The sequence below is a fragment of the Podarcis raffonei genome, chromosome 14, assembly GCF_027172205.1.
Source record: "Podarcis raffonei isolate rPodRaf1 chromosome 14, rPodRaf1.pri, whole genome shotgun sequence".
In the NCBI taxonomy this organism is placed as follows: Eukaryota; Metazoa; Chordata; class Lepidosauria; order Squamata; family Lacertidae; genus Podarcis; species Podarcis raffonei.
In genome coordinates, this window is record NC_070615.1 from 47,318,005 (window position 1) to 47,334,814 (window position 16,810).

A 16,810-nucleotide genomic window follows, 5' to 3' on the forward strand; every position below is an offset into this window, starting at 1 on the left:
AACATCTGGAGGGTTGAGTTTGGGGGTGCCTGGTCTGGAGCTTCCGATTCGTCCTGGAGCTTAAAGTGCTCCAAATGGAGCCTCAAGTTGTGTCAGCGGCTCCCGGCTGGTTGCCCAGGAAAGTGTAAAGACAAGGAAAAGTTTCTTACAATCCTTTTTTATTTTCAGTCTTTACAGAGAGAGGCTATAGAACCCGGCCTCTTGGATAATGGTCTGGTCCCAAGTGAATCTCCACCCTCTGTCTCTCCCACTTGCTCATTCTTCATTCTCATCACCTCCTCTATGGGAGCTGCTACCTGCCCTCTGTCTTTGAGCTCTTGGCTCTCCTACTTTCAAGGCTCGCCGGGTTCTGGGAGACGGAGGCTCTGGGATGCTTTCTAATGACAATGTGTCAGCCCGATGTTGCTCTGCCTCTGCCGTGATTTCCCAGCTTTACCCCCTCATCTGCCTCTGAGCTGCAACCTCCCTCAAACCGCTGTTGTCAATCTATACTGTCTTCCTCTTCCTCCTCCCTGCAAGGGTCAGGATGGGCAGGTGGTCTCCCCCACTCCTCCTCCTCTGCTCAGCCCCTGACATCTTGTGGCTGAAGAGGAACAATGTCTTTCCCTCCCCCAATCGTCTGGACACCTTCCTTTCTTCAGGTTCAACCCACTTCCTCCCTGTCCTTCAATTCCAAAAATTCTGTAACTAAGAAAGAGTACTTGAGTTTTCTTTTTTTCTTTTCCCCCTCCCTCGCAGTTACCTTTCCTTTAGTGCTGTGTCTTTTTGAGTGTAAGCCTGGAGGGCAGGGACTCTCTTCTGGTCACTGACGTTTGCAAGCTGCCCTGGGAGCCTTTGTGTGTCTGAAAAGCAGATTTTGTTCATTTTGAAGAAATGAACACCTTTGCAAAAAAAGAGAAGACAGTGGCTGAGGTACCTGGGTGATGGAGGTGGCCCAGCAACCCTTTAGCTCCTGCCCTCTGGGTGGGGTTTAGAATCAGGAGAGGTGCTAAGTGGGGAATGGGTTCTGCTTGGAAGACAATGAGTCTTAAGGGGGACGGTGTGGATGGTCTGGGCCATGAGCAGTTGTCTATCTTGGGTTTTTTGCATCTGTGGGGTGAAGGGACTTTCTCAGCACAAGGGCCCATTCCCTTGTGATGAACCTTCTGGGGGCCGCATGCTGAGGCAGTCGGGGGCCAGAGGCAAAAGGGGGCAGAGCAGCAGATGCAGCATACCGTAGTTTTCCGCCTATAAGATGAGCTTATTTTATTAAGAAATCTTGCAAAAAAATCAGGGGCGTCTTATACTAGGATAGTGGAGAGGTGGGACAGGCGATTGGTGGCTGCCACAAGCTGGAGATTGTAAGTGTTGTTTTTGTGGATGGTTGGTTGGTGTGGCAAGGTCTGCTGGCTATTGGTGATGTCCTCCGGCGAGCGTGCAGACGATTGGGGGGGTTCGTTGATCTGCGTGCGATGTGCGTGGCTGTGGCGATCCTGTGGGTGAGTGATTTTCGGCAACCCCCACTCCAAAAAAAGCTCTATAAGTCTGGGCACTCGCCTCAGAAAATAAACTCAGCAACTGTGGGCAATCCTCCCTAAAAAAAGCTCAAAAACTATTGGCAATCTCCCCTCGAAAAAGCTCAACATCTCTGGGCAATCCCTCCCCCCAAAAGCTGAACAACTCTGGGCAATCTCCCCCCACTTTCTCAATTTGGAGTCCCAAAAAATAGAGGGCGTCTTATACAAGGGGGCATATTATACACGGAAAAATACGGTACCTTTGTACCCATAGACTGCCTTCTAGCCACACACACAATTCTACTTGCTCATCTCTCTCCATCCAAGCAGTCAAGGAGCCGTTAGTACAGCCCAGGCAGAAGTCCTCAGGGAGGGCGCAGAGCAGGGTCAATGAGGGTTTCTGTGGGTCTCGACAGGGGCATGTGGTCTGTGGAGGGTCCAAGGGCTGAGGAGCAAGGTTCAAAGGGCCACATTTGGCCCCCGGTCCTGAAGTTCCGCACCTATCTGTCTCTCTCTCTCTCTCTCTCCAAACATCCTGGTCTCGTTGTTTCTGAGGACAACCTTTCCCCAACTCTGGCGGCTTCGGAAACCGGGAGGCTGTGCAGAGGCGGGGGGGGAGGGGCATTGTGGTGGTGTCGGGGGTGCATTGTAGTTGCATTGCATGTGCAGCCAAAGTGTGCAATGCCCCTCCAGTGCAGCCCTGAGGCCGCTTCTCCCAGCGGAGGGTCGTGGCAGCAGCCCAGGGCTTGTGAGAAGAGGCAGGAGCAGGAGGTTGATCGGGGCAGACCTTGGGCTGTCACAGAGGGGTTGGACGCAGAGGAATGGTGGGAGGAACCAGCTGGGGAACCCCCAAGGGAAGAAGGCTCAGAGCCCGAGGAGGGGTGGTGGGACTTCAATGAGTGGTCAGAGGGAGAAGAGTGGGAGGAGGAGATGTTGGAAGCTGAAGAGGCAACAGGGCTTAGTGAGCGGGAGGAGTCTGTGGCAGAGAGCAGTCCAGACTCAGAGGCAGAAGCTGAAGGAGGAGAGGAGGGAGGCCAAGAGGCAGAGCGTCATGGGTGCCTCCCTTTCATGCGACAAGCTCCCCTCCCCACTTGCCTCCCAGAACCAGAAGAGGCATGAAAAGGGCAGAAGAGAAATTAGGGTCACACAGGCACAGTCTCAGATTGCTTGGAGAAAACCCTGGAGAGAAGGGGACTTAGGCAGCTATGGGGAGGCAGAGATCTTCAGCCTCAGAAACTGCTTCAAGGGGGCAAGACCTACCAGAGATGAGCTGTTCTGCTTGTGAGGCCTGACACTTATGTGCAAGTTGTGTTTTTGCTAATAAAGAATCAACTCCAACTTGCACAGTGTGATTTACTGCTGGCTCGCTCCTGTCGTCAGCCCAACACCCTCCACCCACCAACTGTCAGCCCTTCCTGTCTCTCGGTGACTCTTCTTCTTTGGCAATCCCTCGTAGCCGAGTAAGATTGTTTTCCATGAACACGGTCTTAACAGTGAGTCCGTAAGTGACTGTGGAGGCCAATTCTGGATCCACACGTCCTTCCACAGTGGGGACATAGGTTTCCAGGTGGGAGTTGATCATGGTGTGGATTTGCCAAGCGTGCCTTCCTCTTAGCACGTTTCTCCTTTGCGTCCTGAGTTCGAGTGTCTTCAAAGTCCGTATTAGCAGCGGCCGGCAAAATTCTTGCAAGGATCTTAGCAAACCGTCTCTTATCAATATCTGAGGTGACCCTTCCTGAATCCCAAAATGGTTTTCGGCCTTCTAGGGAGACAGTGGACATGATTTTCACTGCTCAACAGCTTTCAGAAAAATGCAGAGAGCAAATCCAACCCCTGTATATGGCATTTATTGATTTGACTAAGGCTTTTGACACTGTAAATCGCAATGCTCTGTGGACTGTCCTTCTGAAAATTGGCTGCCCAGATAAATTTGTGAATATCATTCGGCTCCTCCATGGTAATACGACAGCAACAATTGCAGATAACGACGACTCTCTTTTTTTTTTTTTATAATATTTTTTATTACGTTTCTTTCCAAATTTTATACATTACAAACAAATAAGGAGTTTACAAGAAACCATTTTTTTTTTTTTTAACAAAAATCCCAACTTGGACTTCCCCACCCCTTCCGATTCTGCGTTCTTTATATTAACAATGTCAGCAATTTGTTACCTTATGTCATACCTTATTGTAACTTTTACATGTTATGTATCTATATTCAATGTATTATGTCACAATTTTTATACCTTTAAAATAAACGTAACATGTTCAATTTCATATTATCTCCTTTTCTCTTTTATCACTTAGTTTACTATTTACTTAATCATAATTGCTAAAGCGTATCATTTCCAAATCATGCACCGTCTTAAGATTCATACAGTTTGTAATACTTTTGCAAGTAGTCTTTAAACTTTTTCCAGTCCACCTCAATTGTTTCTACATCCAAATCTCGGATTCTGCCGGTCAGTTCAGCTATCTCCATGTAGTCCATCAACTGCATCTGCCATTCCTCCAGCGTGGGTAAATCTTGTGTCTTCCAGTTCTTTGCGATGAGTATTCTTGCTGCTGTACTAGCATACATAAACAAAGTTCTGTCCTTCTTTAACACTTTCTGGTCTACCATGCCCAACAGGAAGGCCTCTGGTTTCTTGGGAAAGGTATACCTAAATACCTTTTTCAACTCATTGTAAATCATTTCCCAGAAAGCCTTAACCTTTGGGCATGTCCACCAGAGGTGAAAGAAAGTCCCCTCTGCTTCCTTACACTTCCAACATTTATTGTCAGACAGGTGATGTATCTTAGCTAACTTGACTGGGGTCATGTACCACCGGTATATCATTTTCATAATGTTTTCCTTCAAGGCCGTACTGGCCGTGAATTTCATTCCGGTGTTCCATAACCTTTCCCAGTCTTCAAACATAATGTTGTGTCCAACATCCTGTGCCCATTTAATCATAGCAGATTTAACTGTCTCATCCTGTAAATTCCACATAAGCAGCAAGTTATACATTCTAGATAACAGCTTTGTCTTTGGTTCTAACAATTCTGTCTCTAGTTTCGACTTTTCCACCTGGAAACCAACTTTTTTGTCCATTTTGAAAACCTCTTGAATTTGAGCATAATGTAGCCAATCTCGCACCTTATTTTTTAGTTTGTCCTGGCTCTGCAACTTCCAATTGTCTCCAATTTTTTCAGTCAATTCCCAATATTTCGGCCAATAGGCCTCCATATTGGGTCTTTTTCGGGCCTTGGCCTCCACTGGTGATAGCCACCTCGGAGTTTTACTCTCTAGTAAGTCTTTATATTTCATCCAGACTGCGAAAATTGCTTTTCTGACAATGTGGCTTTTAAACAATTTATGTGCTTTAACCTTGTCGTACCATAGGTATGCGTGCCATCCAAAAGCATTATTAAAACCTTCCAGATCTAGGACATCGGTGTTTTCCAACAAAAACCAATCTTTCAGCCAGCAGAAGGCTGCAGCTTCATAATACAACCTCAAGTCCGGCAGGGCAAACCCCCCTCTTTCTTTCGAATCTGTTAATATTTTAAACTTTATTCGGGGCTTTTTGCCCTGCCAGATAAATCTAGATATATCCTTCTGCCATTTTCCAAAGCAATCCACTCTGTCCACGATCTGTAAGGTTTGAAACAAAAATAACATTTTCGGCAACACATTCATTTTTATAGCTGCAATTCTTCCCAACAAGGAAAGTTTCAATCTTGACCAAATTTCTAAATCCTTTTTAACTTCCAACCAACATTTCTCATAATTATCCTTAAATAAATTCAAATTCTTGGAGGACAAATAGATCCCAAGGTATTTCACTTTTTTAACCACATTCAGTTCTGTTTCTCTCTGAAACCCCTCTGTTTCTGTAATTGTTAAATTTTTGGTCAGAACCTTAGTTTTTTGTTTATTCAACCTAAATCCCGCCACCCGACCAAATTCAGATATAAGTTCGAGAACTCTTTTTGTACTGGATTCTGGCTCCTGCAGTGTCAAAACTAGGTCATCTGCAAAAGCTTTCAGTTTATATTGTTTCACTCCGACCTCTATCCCTTGTACCAACCGGTCCTCTCTGATCATATTCAATAGCACCTCCAGGACTGAAATAAATAACAGAGGGGATAGAGGGCACCCTTGTCGTGTCCCTTTTTCAATTTTAAATTCCTCCGTCACCACATTGTTCACTATTAATTTAGCTTTTTGTTCTGAATAGATTGCATGTAATCCATTCTCAAACCCCCGTCCCACTCCCATCCCTTCCAAGTTCTTCTTCATAAACATCCAAGATATGTTGTCAAATGCTTTCTCCGCATCAATAAAGATTAACACCGCCCTTGTGTTCCTGTTAGTCTGCAAAAGTTCTAAAATGTCAATGATGTTTCTAGTGTTCTCATATAAATGTCTACCAGGGAGAAAGCCAGCTTGGTCTTTATGAATTACTTCATTTAAGACTTTTTTAAGTCTATTTGCCAAAATGTCTGCAAATATTTTGTAATCCACATTTAGGAGTGAGATGGGACGATAGTTTTTAAGCTGAGTCTTTTCAGATTCTGACTTAGGTATCAATGTGATGAAGGCTTCTTTCCACGTTTCTGGTGCCCTCTTCCCATCCATAATCTGGTTACATACCTCCAACAAAGGTTGTATCAAATAGTCCTTCAGAACCTTGTAATATTTGGAGGTAAGTCCATCCGGGCCTGGAGATTTGCCTAGTTGCATATTCTGAATGGCACCTTCAATTTCCTGTGAGGTTATTGTAGAGTTCAAGATTGATCTTTTATCTTGAGTTATTTTTGATAGTCCATTTATCTTTAAAAATTGATCTATCTCTGATTCTTTCTGGGGCCCCTGTGCATACAGTTCTTTGAAGTATCTGTGGAAGCACCTCCTAATTTCTTCTGGTTTCTGTACGATCCTTCCATCAATCTCTAGATTTGTTATCGTGTTTAGCTTTTGTCTTTTTTTCAGCTGCCAAGCTAGCAGCTTTCCACATTTATTTGCTGATTCAAAAGATCTTTGCTTCATCTGTTTTATTTTCCATTCAATCTCCTGATTAATCAATTTTGAGTATTCTGCTTGGTGGAATTTAATTTCTCTCAGCACCTCCTTGGACTTTGGTTTGGTTCTCAGTTTTTTTTCTCCTTGGTGTATTTTCTCCAATATTTTGTCCTTCTTTCCGTTCCAGAGTTTTTTCTTGATTGAATTCTGTTGTATCAGAAACCCTCTCATAAGAGCTTTGCTTGCGTCCCAGATCGTTCTTTTTTCAACTGTAGTATTCAGATTTATCTCAAAATAGTCCTTTAATGTTTTTTGGGCCTTTTTCACAATCTCTTGATCTCTTAGTAGTGTGTCATTCATTCTCCATCTGAAGGAACCGGGTTGAGTTAATCTAAGTTCTATTTTCAAGGCGTTGTGGTCGGAGCATGTTTTTGGGCAGATTTCCACCTTTTTAGTCTTGGGTGCCAGCCCCCTGGAGGTCCAGATTTGGTCGATCCTTGACCAAGACAGGTGGGCCTCAGAGAAAAAAGTTCCTTCTTTACCTAGGGGGTTCTTTGTCCTCCATATGTCGATCAAATCCAGATTGTCAGTCAGTTCGAAAAAAGTTTTGGGCAGTCTGCCGTCTGATGTTAAGTTTTGGTTGTAAGACTTATCCATATGTGTAGACACCACTCCATTCATATCTCCCATCATTATGATGTTAGCATAATCCAGATAGTCCAGCAACGTCTCATGCAGCTTCTTGAAAAATTCTGATTTCCCGTCATTTGGGGCATAAATTCCTAATATCAATATTTTTTCTCCTTGGGTTTGAATTTCAATTGCCAAAATTCTTCCTTGTTCATCCTTAAATAGAAATTTGGGTATCAGGCTCTCCTTAGCGTAGATCACCACTCCTCTTTTCTTTACTTTGTCAGACGAAATAAATTCTTGGCCTAATCTTTTATTTACCAAAACCTTCCTGTGGAGCCTGGTCACATGGGTTTCTTGTAGGCAAATAATGTCCAATTGTTCTTTCTTCAATATGTGAAATAACCTCCTTCTTTTCTCCGGGGAATTTCCGCCATTTATATTCCAACTGAGTAGCCGCAGAGACATCCTGAACTATTCTGCTACACCTAGAGCGGTGTATCTTCTTTCTCCTCTGGTTCCGAAGGTGCAGGTATTGCTCCACCTGGGTTGGGTATAGGCCAATTAGCTGCTGCTTCTTTTTGGAGGTCTTCTCCGTGATCGTGCTGGAACTTTTGTAAGTCCTCTGGTGATCTTATTTTAACCTTCTTCTGTTTGTAAGTGAATGATAGCCCTTGTGGGAACTCCCACCTGTAAGGAATTGTGTTGAGTCTCAGCAACTTAGCCAAATCTGAGTAGGTGGCTCTCAAGTCCAATAACTGTTTAGGAATATCTCGGTAAATTTCCACCCTTTTCTCTTGTATCACAATTGAGTTTTTGAAGTGTAGGCCTAGTATTTTGTCTCTCTCCTCCCTTGATCTCAAAGCTATTAAGCAGTCTCTGGATCTATCTTTTCTTACTAATCTTCCCAACCGAAAAGCCGATACAATTTTGAAATCAATTTCTTCTTTTAAGTCCCAGAACTTTGTAAACTCTGTTGTCAAAAGTCCTTTCAAATCTTCTTGTTCAATTTCTGGGACTGCCCTTAGTCTGAGGTTGGTCTCGCGATTTTTCAATTCCACCAACGAGAGATAGGTTTGTTGGTCCCCTATCTGTTTATGAAGAGGCTTGACTTCCGCTTTAACTTCCTCGACTTCTTTTTTAGCTGATGTTGCAATTTGAACGGCTTCCCCTGCCAGTTTACGATTCTCTTCTGTTGCTCCTTGCAATTTTTCAATTGCTTGGGTATGTTGGGAAACCTGATCTGTCAATTTCTGGATCGAGGATGTTGCTTGGTCAATTTTTGTTGATTGGTTATCAATTTTTTGATTTATTGCTGACAATTGTTCCAAAACTTGTTTCAGTACTGCCTCAGCTCCTCCTGCTGCCATATCTTCCTCTTCAGATTTTTCAGGCTTTTCGGTTTCTACTTTTTGTGTCGCAAGCACAGCTGGAACTGATAATCTACGTCCCTGAGTTAAAGTTGTTTGCAAAAGCTGTGCTTGCTTTTTTGCTTTCTCTTTCTCCTTAGCTTCCTTAGCTTTGGCTGCTCTTGTCTTTCCTGTGCCACTCATCAGTCAACGTTCAAGGTCAAGTGTTGTAATCCCATGGGAAAGGCAAGTCCAGAATTAAAAACAGTCTATTGAGAGAAGGTAAACAGAGAAACTTTCCCAGGCCTCTATATTCCCAATGTCCTCTAGGGGGAGTGCCACCAAAGTTTTAGTAAGAAGAAGGTAACTTTCCGCAATTAAAGTCTCTTTATTCCAACTTTAAAAACAATTTTAAAAGCAAATTAGTTCCAGCACGCTAAAAGAAAGGTCCTGCAGAGCCCTTTTAAACATATAACAAAGTTCCAGCAAGGTGCCTGCAATTGTATCCACTTCAGCTAGGTGAGCTCAAAATTACACTATCCAGTTACAAAAGTATCTGGAAGCTTGCAACAGTTCCGCAGTTTAAACAACTTTACCCGGCCACCCGGGAATTTGGGGTTAGAGTCTTCCCTTGCCCTTGGGGTGTCCGCTCCAGGTCAATTTTATGCTGTATTTATTCTTTAAAAGTAAAATTCAAATGTGCACGAAAGTCCCGATTTAAAGCTTCAAAGCTTCCCTGTTCACAGCGCTTTCCGCTCTTTAGACCGTCTGCTTTGATCTTGAAAGCAGTGTCGGAAGACGGACTTCCTCTTTCTCGTCTCCCGTTTTTAGCCAAATTTTCCGATTTGATTTGTAGAATCTTAGGTCCTTACTCACGGGTTTGATGTTTCAGCCCGATGTTTCTTGGAAGAAAGGTCAGCGCTCATCCGTGACAGCCGCGCGGCTTCGCCTCCGCAGAAAGAGCGATGAACCCACAGCACCGCTCCCCCTCCTTCACTCCGGAGCCCCTTACGGGGTTCCTTTTGTGATTTCGGGGTCGCTCCAGGTGCCCGCCGGGTCCCACGGCCACGGACTCACTCTGCCCGTGGTTTATCTTGATGGGTTGCCGCTGCGCCGTCGCGAGCAACCCTTTTCTGCGGTGCCCCTCTTCAGAGCTCGAAGAGGTCCGCCATCACGGTTTTGCGCCGCCTCCGGAAGTCCTGGATAACGACGACTCTCAAAGTAAACCATTCACAGTGGGATCAGGTGTGAAACAGGGTTGTGTTATTGCCCCAACTCTATTCATTATTTTCATTGCCATGATCCTACACTTTGTCGAAGGGAAACTCTCCACCGGAGTAGAAATCATATACTCCATTGTCATTGTCCCATACAGAACAACGAAATTGAAAAATCTACATAAGACATTCAAAAACCAACAAGCCTGCTATCCCAACCTGGTTAGCCCCCTAAAAACTCTGATACCCCATTTTAAAATACAGTATACTCACATAGAGTACACTGTGTTTAAAACCAAAATCACATTTGGATAGAAACTGTTTCTCAGGCAGCTAGTCCTACTCTTTATAACCCTGTACCTTCTTCCAGAAGGCAGAAGCTGAAAGAGATCATTTCCGGGGTGCGCACTATCCTGCACTATCTCTGCAGCTTTCTTATGGCACCTGGAAGCATAGATTTGATTCAAGGTGGGAAGAGTGCACCCAATTATTCTCTCCGCAGTCTTTACAACCCTGGACAGCATTGTTTTTCCTCTGACCGTGCAGCTCCCAAACCACACACACAGACCATACGTTAATGCACTCTCAACAGTACAATGGTAAAATGCCATCAACAGGTCCTTTGAGAGATTGTTTTTCTGCAGAATTTTCAGAAAATATAACTTCTGCTTCCATCGAGCAGATGGAAAGCTCTTTAATCTGCTCTTCCAGGATGCCGGACTAGGTGGGCCATTGGCCTGATCCAGGAGGTCTCTTCTTACTTTCTTGCATTCTCTCTCTTTCTCAGGCTGTGCAGTTCCTCTTGTGTGACCTCCTGCTTATCACTCGCACCAGGCTCTGGCAGCAGCAGATGCAAGCAGGGCAGCCGCATGGCGCTCCTTACCAAGCCTCCACCCTTGAGCTCCGTGGCTTCCAGCAGGATCTCAGCAGCCTCCGGCGCCTGGCGCAAGCGGACAAGGCTGCCATGCACAGGGTGAGTGCGGCGCTGGGCTTCTCTGCTCCTGTAAGCTCCTCATTGGCTCTGCAATGCGGCCGTCGCTGTCGAGAGCGCTGATTTTTAATAACCCTATGAAGCTGTCTCATGCCGATTCAGAGACTTCTCCAGTCTGTTTATTTTATTTGTCCCATAAGAAGAATAGAATAGAATAGAATTTATTATTTATACCCTACCCATCTGGCTGGGTTTCCCCAGCCACTCTGAGCGGCTTCCAACAGAGTATTAAAATACAGTGGTCTGTTAAACATTAAAAGCTTCCCTAAAGAGGGCAGCCTTCAGATGTCTTCTAAAAGTCTGGTAGTTGTTCTCTTTGACATCTGGTGGGAGGGCGTTCTACAGGGCGGGTGCCACTACCGAGAAGGCCCTCTGCCTGGTTCCCTGTAACTTGGCTTCTCACTGTGAGGGAACTGCCAGAAGGCCCTCGGCGCCGGACCTCAGTGTCTGGGCAGAACGATGGGGGTGGAGATGCTCCTTCAGGTCTACTGGACTGAGGCCGTTTAGGGCTTTAAAGGTCAGCACCAACACTTTTAATTGTGCTTGAAAACGTACTGGGAGCCAATGTAGGTCTTTCAAGACTGGTGTTATGTGGTCTTGGCAGCCGCCCCCAGTCACCAGTCTAGCTGCCGCATTCTGGATTAGTTGTAGTTTCCGGGTCACCTTCAAAGGTAGCCCCACATAGAGCACATTGCAGTAGTCCAAGTGGGAGATAACTAGAGCATGCACCACTCTGGCGAGACAGTCTGCGGGCAGGTAGGGTCTCAGCCTGCATACCAAATTTATATACAGCTCGATTGCTGTTGTTTTTTATTTAAAAAAACCTTCAAAGGGGTTTACCGGAAAGATAATACCATGAAATCAACAATAATTTAAAGCTTTTGTAAAGTTAACGTAGCAACGGACTAGAAAGTGGTCAGAACTCCCATCCGCTTTCTCAGCATCTGAATAGACTTGTCTGTGCAGGAATTGGAGATTGCACTTGAAGACGCCTGCTTGCTATCAATAGGCAGGGAGTTCCAAAGTGGAGGTGCTGCCACACTAAAATATTGAGTTCTTACAAATGTGGAATGGGTATTATATGGCACCTTTAACAGTGCTGTTTCCACTGATCAGTTGGTCGAGTGGGCAGATCTTGTAATTAAACTGGTCCCAAGCTGTTAAGGGCTTGACAATGTGGAATTTGCAGCCCTCTGCGTGTTGTGAGGCTCTGAGGTCACATCTGCATCATATACCATGTTAAAAGTCGAGCCCCCCCCCCGAATCCTGGGGGCTGTAGTTTGTTAAGGGGGCTAAGTTTCAAATTTTTGCTGAAATCCTCACAGGTGCAGGGTCTGTGTCATCCTTGCCTTCCTTTTGATGGCCAAGGGGTGTTTGTTGTGAGCATCCCTTCTTTCATTCTGCCACTCATCTCGCTGGTGGTCTGTGCTCTGCAGCCTCCCTGGGTGCCCAGCCATCAATCAAACCAGATCAGGAAAAGCAGGCACCTGGGGAGGCTGCAAAACGCCGGAGAAATCTTTCCTGTAAAGAAAAGCACACATGCGTGTGAGAGTTGGCTGCTTTGCCACAGGGAAGTCAGCTCAAAAGCCTTTGGCCACCAGAAGTCGGACGGATTTCTAAATAAATTCTCAGGTGCTCTGAGAACGAGGCAGGAAACCCCAAGCCTCTTTTGCGGAGGACAGAAACTTTAGAGACCCTGGGAGAGAGATCTCGACACAGCGCTGGTTTTCGTGGCGGTTCTGGTGGGAGGCAGCGGTGGGTGGTGCTGGGGGGAGTGTGGTGGTTCCTGACTCTGGCCTGCCCCCCACAGGTGTTCCTCCATGAGGCGACGGCCCGGCTGATGGCCCGAGCCAGCCCCACTCGGACCCAGCAGCTGCTGGACCGCAGCCTGCGCAAGAGAGTTGCCTTGAGCATCAAAGGAGGTGAGTGACAGGGGTGTGGGCTTGGTCCATGCATGAACCACCATAAGCTGCCTTACTCCGAATCAGACCCACTAGTCCGCCCAGCTCAGTACTGCCTCCACTGATCGGCAGTGACTCTTTGGGGAGATTCCCAGCCCCACCCGGAGATATCTTTGGGGATTGAACCTTCTGCATTCAAGGCAGGTGTTCTGCAACTGAGCTACAGCCCTTCCCTCTGAATGCGGGTGATTTCATAGAATCATAGAGTCGGAAGGGACCCCGAGGGCCATCTAGTCCAACCCCCTGCAATGCAGGAATCTTTCACCCAATGTGAGGCTCAAACCCACGACCCTCCGATTAAGAGTCTCATGCTCTGCCAAGTGAGCTATTTCTTGCTCCTTACACCTGAATGCCTCTTCCGCCTTGGGGCCCTGCTTGCCTCCTCTCTGGACCATCTGTAAGAAGGCAGAGAGGTGGGGTCTAGCTGAGTACATGCCCCATTTGCCCTAAGGGGCCAGTCTCCACCGCAGCACCCCACCCCAATCATAACACCTGAGAGGGCCTGTAGGGAGGGATAGTTAAAAGGGTAAAGGGACCCCTGACCATTAGGTCCAGTCGTGGCCGACTCTGGGGTTGCGGTGCTCATCTCGCTTTACTGGCCGAGGGAGCCGGCGTTTGTCCACAGACAGTTTTTCTGGGTCATGTGGCCAGCAGGATTAAGCCGCTTCTGGCGAACCAGAGCAGCGCACGGAAACGCCGTTTCCCTTTCCGCCAGAGTGGTACCTATTTATCTACTTGTACTTTGGCGTGCTTTCGAACTGCTAGGTTGGCAGGAGCAGGGACCGAGTGACGCGAGCTCACCCCATCGTGGGGATTCAAACCACCGACCTTCTGATCGGCAAGTCCTAGGCTCTGAAGTTTAACCCACAGCGCCACCCGCGTCCCTAGTTGAAAGGGTAGAGCCCAGCATTAGGAGTGAAAATAACATGGTTCTTCCCCTCCTATTTAATCCCCCAAACCACCCTGTGAGGCAGGTTAGGTTGAGAGAGGCGGTGACTGGCTCCCAAGGTCCCCCCGTGAGCTTCATGGCCGTGTGGGGGATTCGAACCCTGGTCTCTCTCCAACACGCTAACCATTGCACCACGCTGCCATCGGGGGGGAATGGCCAGTGCCGGATTTACATATAAGCTAAACAATTTAGCTTTTAAATTAAAGAAAAAATTAAAGAAAAAAAATGGATGTACATTTCCAAAATATAAGATGAAAAACAAATAAAATAAAACCTACATACAGTTAGAGCTTAATAATTATTTCACTATTAATATACTACTTCTTAATTGTATTTCACTGTTAATATACTTCTTCTTAATTGTATTTCAGTTCAACAATTACTTTGATAAAATACATATTTTGTTATGTGCAAATGGCTTTAGATGCCTATTAGGTTCATAAATGACCTTATAGCATATATTCAACACAAGAAACAGCAACAGTTGGTTGTTGACAAAGGACAGCTGGACATAGAAAGGGCTCCATTATCTTCAGTAGCTTAGGGCCTCATCAAACCTAAATCTGGCCCTGGGGGTGGCCTGTCCTTTCATGCAGGGCCACCTCTTGCTTCTGTGCCCCATCCCACTGAGCTTCCGACATTGTTTTCCTTTCCAGCCAGCAACCATGAGAGCCAGCCGACGGCGCGAGAGCAGGCCGAGGCCCTCCTCCTCGCTTGCTCTTACCTGCCCCCCGCCTTCCTTCTGGGTCCCGGTCAGAGGATGGGTATGTTGGCGGAGGCTGCCCGATCCCTGGAGAAGCTGGGGGACAAAAGGACACTCCACGAGTGCCAGCAGATGATCATCCGGCTGGGAAGCGGGTCCACTGTCACCTCCAGCTAGAGAGAGGGGGCACCGAGGAGGACTTGTGGGGAGGAGGAAGAGGGCAGAGAGGGAAGGCGACCCCTCCAAGCACATGGCAAGTGTGTTCTCCTGGACTCTGGCAGGCGAGACAAAGGATCTGGCGTGGTTTGCAGAAGCCCGACTCTCCCCCCTCTTTCTCTCTCTCTAGGTAATCATTACTCTGCAGGGCTACTCTCCTATCTCCCCCTAAGTTCTGTGGGGGGAGCCCCTCTCCTTGTGGCTGTGTGTGCTGAGCAGACCTATGTGACTTGGGGGGTGGGGAGCGCAAGCAAGCAAGTGGTGTTTTCCGAGAAGGTGACAGGAGTATGCACCTCCTGGCTGCGTGCTTATCCTGCTGTCGAAATTGGGGAGAAGGGAGATTTATCGCTGGCTGCATTGAGGCAGCGTTGGAAAAACCAGACGTCCTTGACAGCGCTGGTTTTTCAACTGGCAGGCAGGGAGCTGCTAGCGAGTCCAGCGTGGGTTGCAACAGGAGCAGCGCCACCATGCAAATAAATGAGGAAAGGCTAAGAAATGGGTCCCCTAATTAATGCTTGGGTCAGAAGCATGCCCTGGGTCTGAAAAGGTTAGAGCCATTCTGGGTGGGGTGCCAGTGCATTTTGTTCTGTTTCCTGCAAACGGATTCTGCATTTTGAGACACACACACACACCCTTGCAAATGCACACATGGCTTGTGGTGGTTCATTGCACTTCCATTGTAGCACCCCTGGGGGGGGCGGGCTGCTTTGCAATTGCCCGGTTTTCCATTGGCTGGCCTCTGTTCTTCTCTCTCGTCCCCACCTCCCCAGATAGTCTCCCCTACTTCCTGCCAGCAGCCCATGACAAGGCAAAGGGGACCCCTGGTGGCAAACCACCAGCACTGCAGGATGCCCCTCCATCTCTCTGGCCAGATGTGAACAGCTTAGATGTGAGCTCCATTTCTCCAGAGCCGTCTCTGCTGTCAGACGCCTCCCGCTTCGCTCCTCCTCCGTCCTCTGAGGGCAGATGGGGACTCCTGTCAAGGGGCAGAGTGCTACGGGTCTGGGATTGTCTGGAGGTGGGCCATGGCTTTCCCCGAGGCAACCCTCCCCTTGGATATTCACATGGTGGAATTGTCTCCTGGAGAAACTTTGTGCTTTGGTTACAGAAGAAAGTTCTCCTCTCCACCCTTTGTAGTGGCTCCCTGTGAATGATATGGTTATATTTTGGTGGGCTGGGAATTGTGGATTTCTGGCTTGGGTGTTCTGGACCCCCACGCTAACATGCGGTCACTGGCTAGTTACCACACCGCAGGGTGTGTGTGCATGGATTTCTAAGAAAGTTTTGTCACATGTATATTCCACCCACTCCTTTTCTGGCAGGCTTTCCCCAAAGTAGAATTCACACGCAAACACGTCACTGCCCTAATTATTGGAGCTGCTGGCTGTGGGCACTTCGCCGGTTGAATTTCTGCCTGCTGATCAGCTGTAAAAAGGCACTGGAGTCGTGCTAGAAAAGGTGGCCAGCCCATTTAAGAAAAAGCAGGCGATTCTCTCTGGGGGGTTTTATTTTATGAGTGTACGGGAAGGGAAACAATGAAAGGTCAGAGGGGCAGGCTGCTTCATTTTCTATCCCTCCAAATAGATTTTTGGTCCTAACAGCAAGCACCCCCAGTGTTGGTTCCATCACACTGTCTGGGTTAAGGATGTTGTTGCTATGGAGAAATTTCCTCTTGCGTGGCGCAGGTGTGATGGGAGAGGCAGGAAGGTCCGGCTAATCATGGTGGGAATATGAACTGTGCCCTCTTCAGGGCTTCTGTTGCAGGAGCATTTCGGATGTGTTTCTGTGTGTGAGAGAGATATTAGCGCACCCCACCCCTCCTCAATCTGCATCGCTCAGCCACGCCTCTTCCATTTAAAAGTTATTTTCATAGCGTGAGTTTTTTTGTACAGATGATAAAATAAAAGACCTACTTATTTATACCTCTTTTGTCTGTGACACTTGATTGAGTGGGAAAGGAATGGAGTATGCTTGAGCGGGGCTTAGCAGGTCATGGAGAGGAGTGGGACAGAGACCACCTGCCATTTGAGACCCACGTGCCTCCATTCAAATCCATGGGTGGACCAAAGAGAAGTTTGCCAATGGCGGTTCGCTATGGTGGTTTGTATGAAGTCTCCAGGCTCAGAAAGGCAGTGCTCTAGTGAAGACCCAGGTCCTCAGGAGCACCAGTGGGGAAGGGGTCTTGCTTTGATGCCTTACCTGAAGGCATCTGGCTTGGCCACTGAATGCAAGACTGAAAGGAGGATGCGAGACTGGATGCAGCTTCTGTTTGATCCAGCAAGGCTATGCG

At 47.1% G+C, this 16,810-nt stretch overlaps 1 protein-coding gene across 2 annotated transcripts in view; it reads left to right on the top strand.

Moving 5' to 3' along the window:
* The window catches only part of SREBF1 (sterol regulatory element binding transcription factor 1), a 48,161-nt gene extending 33,093 nt beyond the window's left edge, over positions 1–15,068 (top strand). For both annotated transcript variants that reach the window (XM_053366189.1, XM_053366190.1), the window contains exons 17-19: positions 10,488–10,673; positions 12,502–12,613; positions 14,258–15,068. In XM_053366189.1, coding sequence (XP_053222164.1) covers positions 10,488–10,673; positions 12,502–12,613; positions 14,258–14,481 — 522 coding nt within the window. In that variant the 3' untranslated portion in view covers positions 14,482–15,068. The remainder of the gene's footprint in view (positions 1–10,487; positions 10,674–12,501; positions 12,614–14,257) is intronic.
* The last annotated feature ends 1,742 nt before the right edge of the window (positions 15,069–16,810 follow it).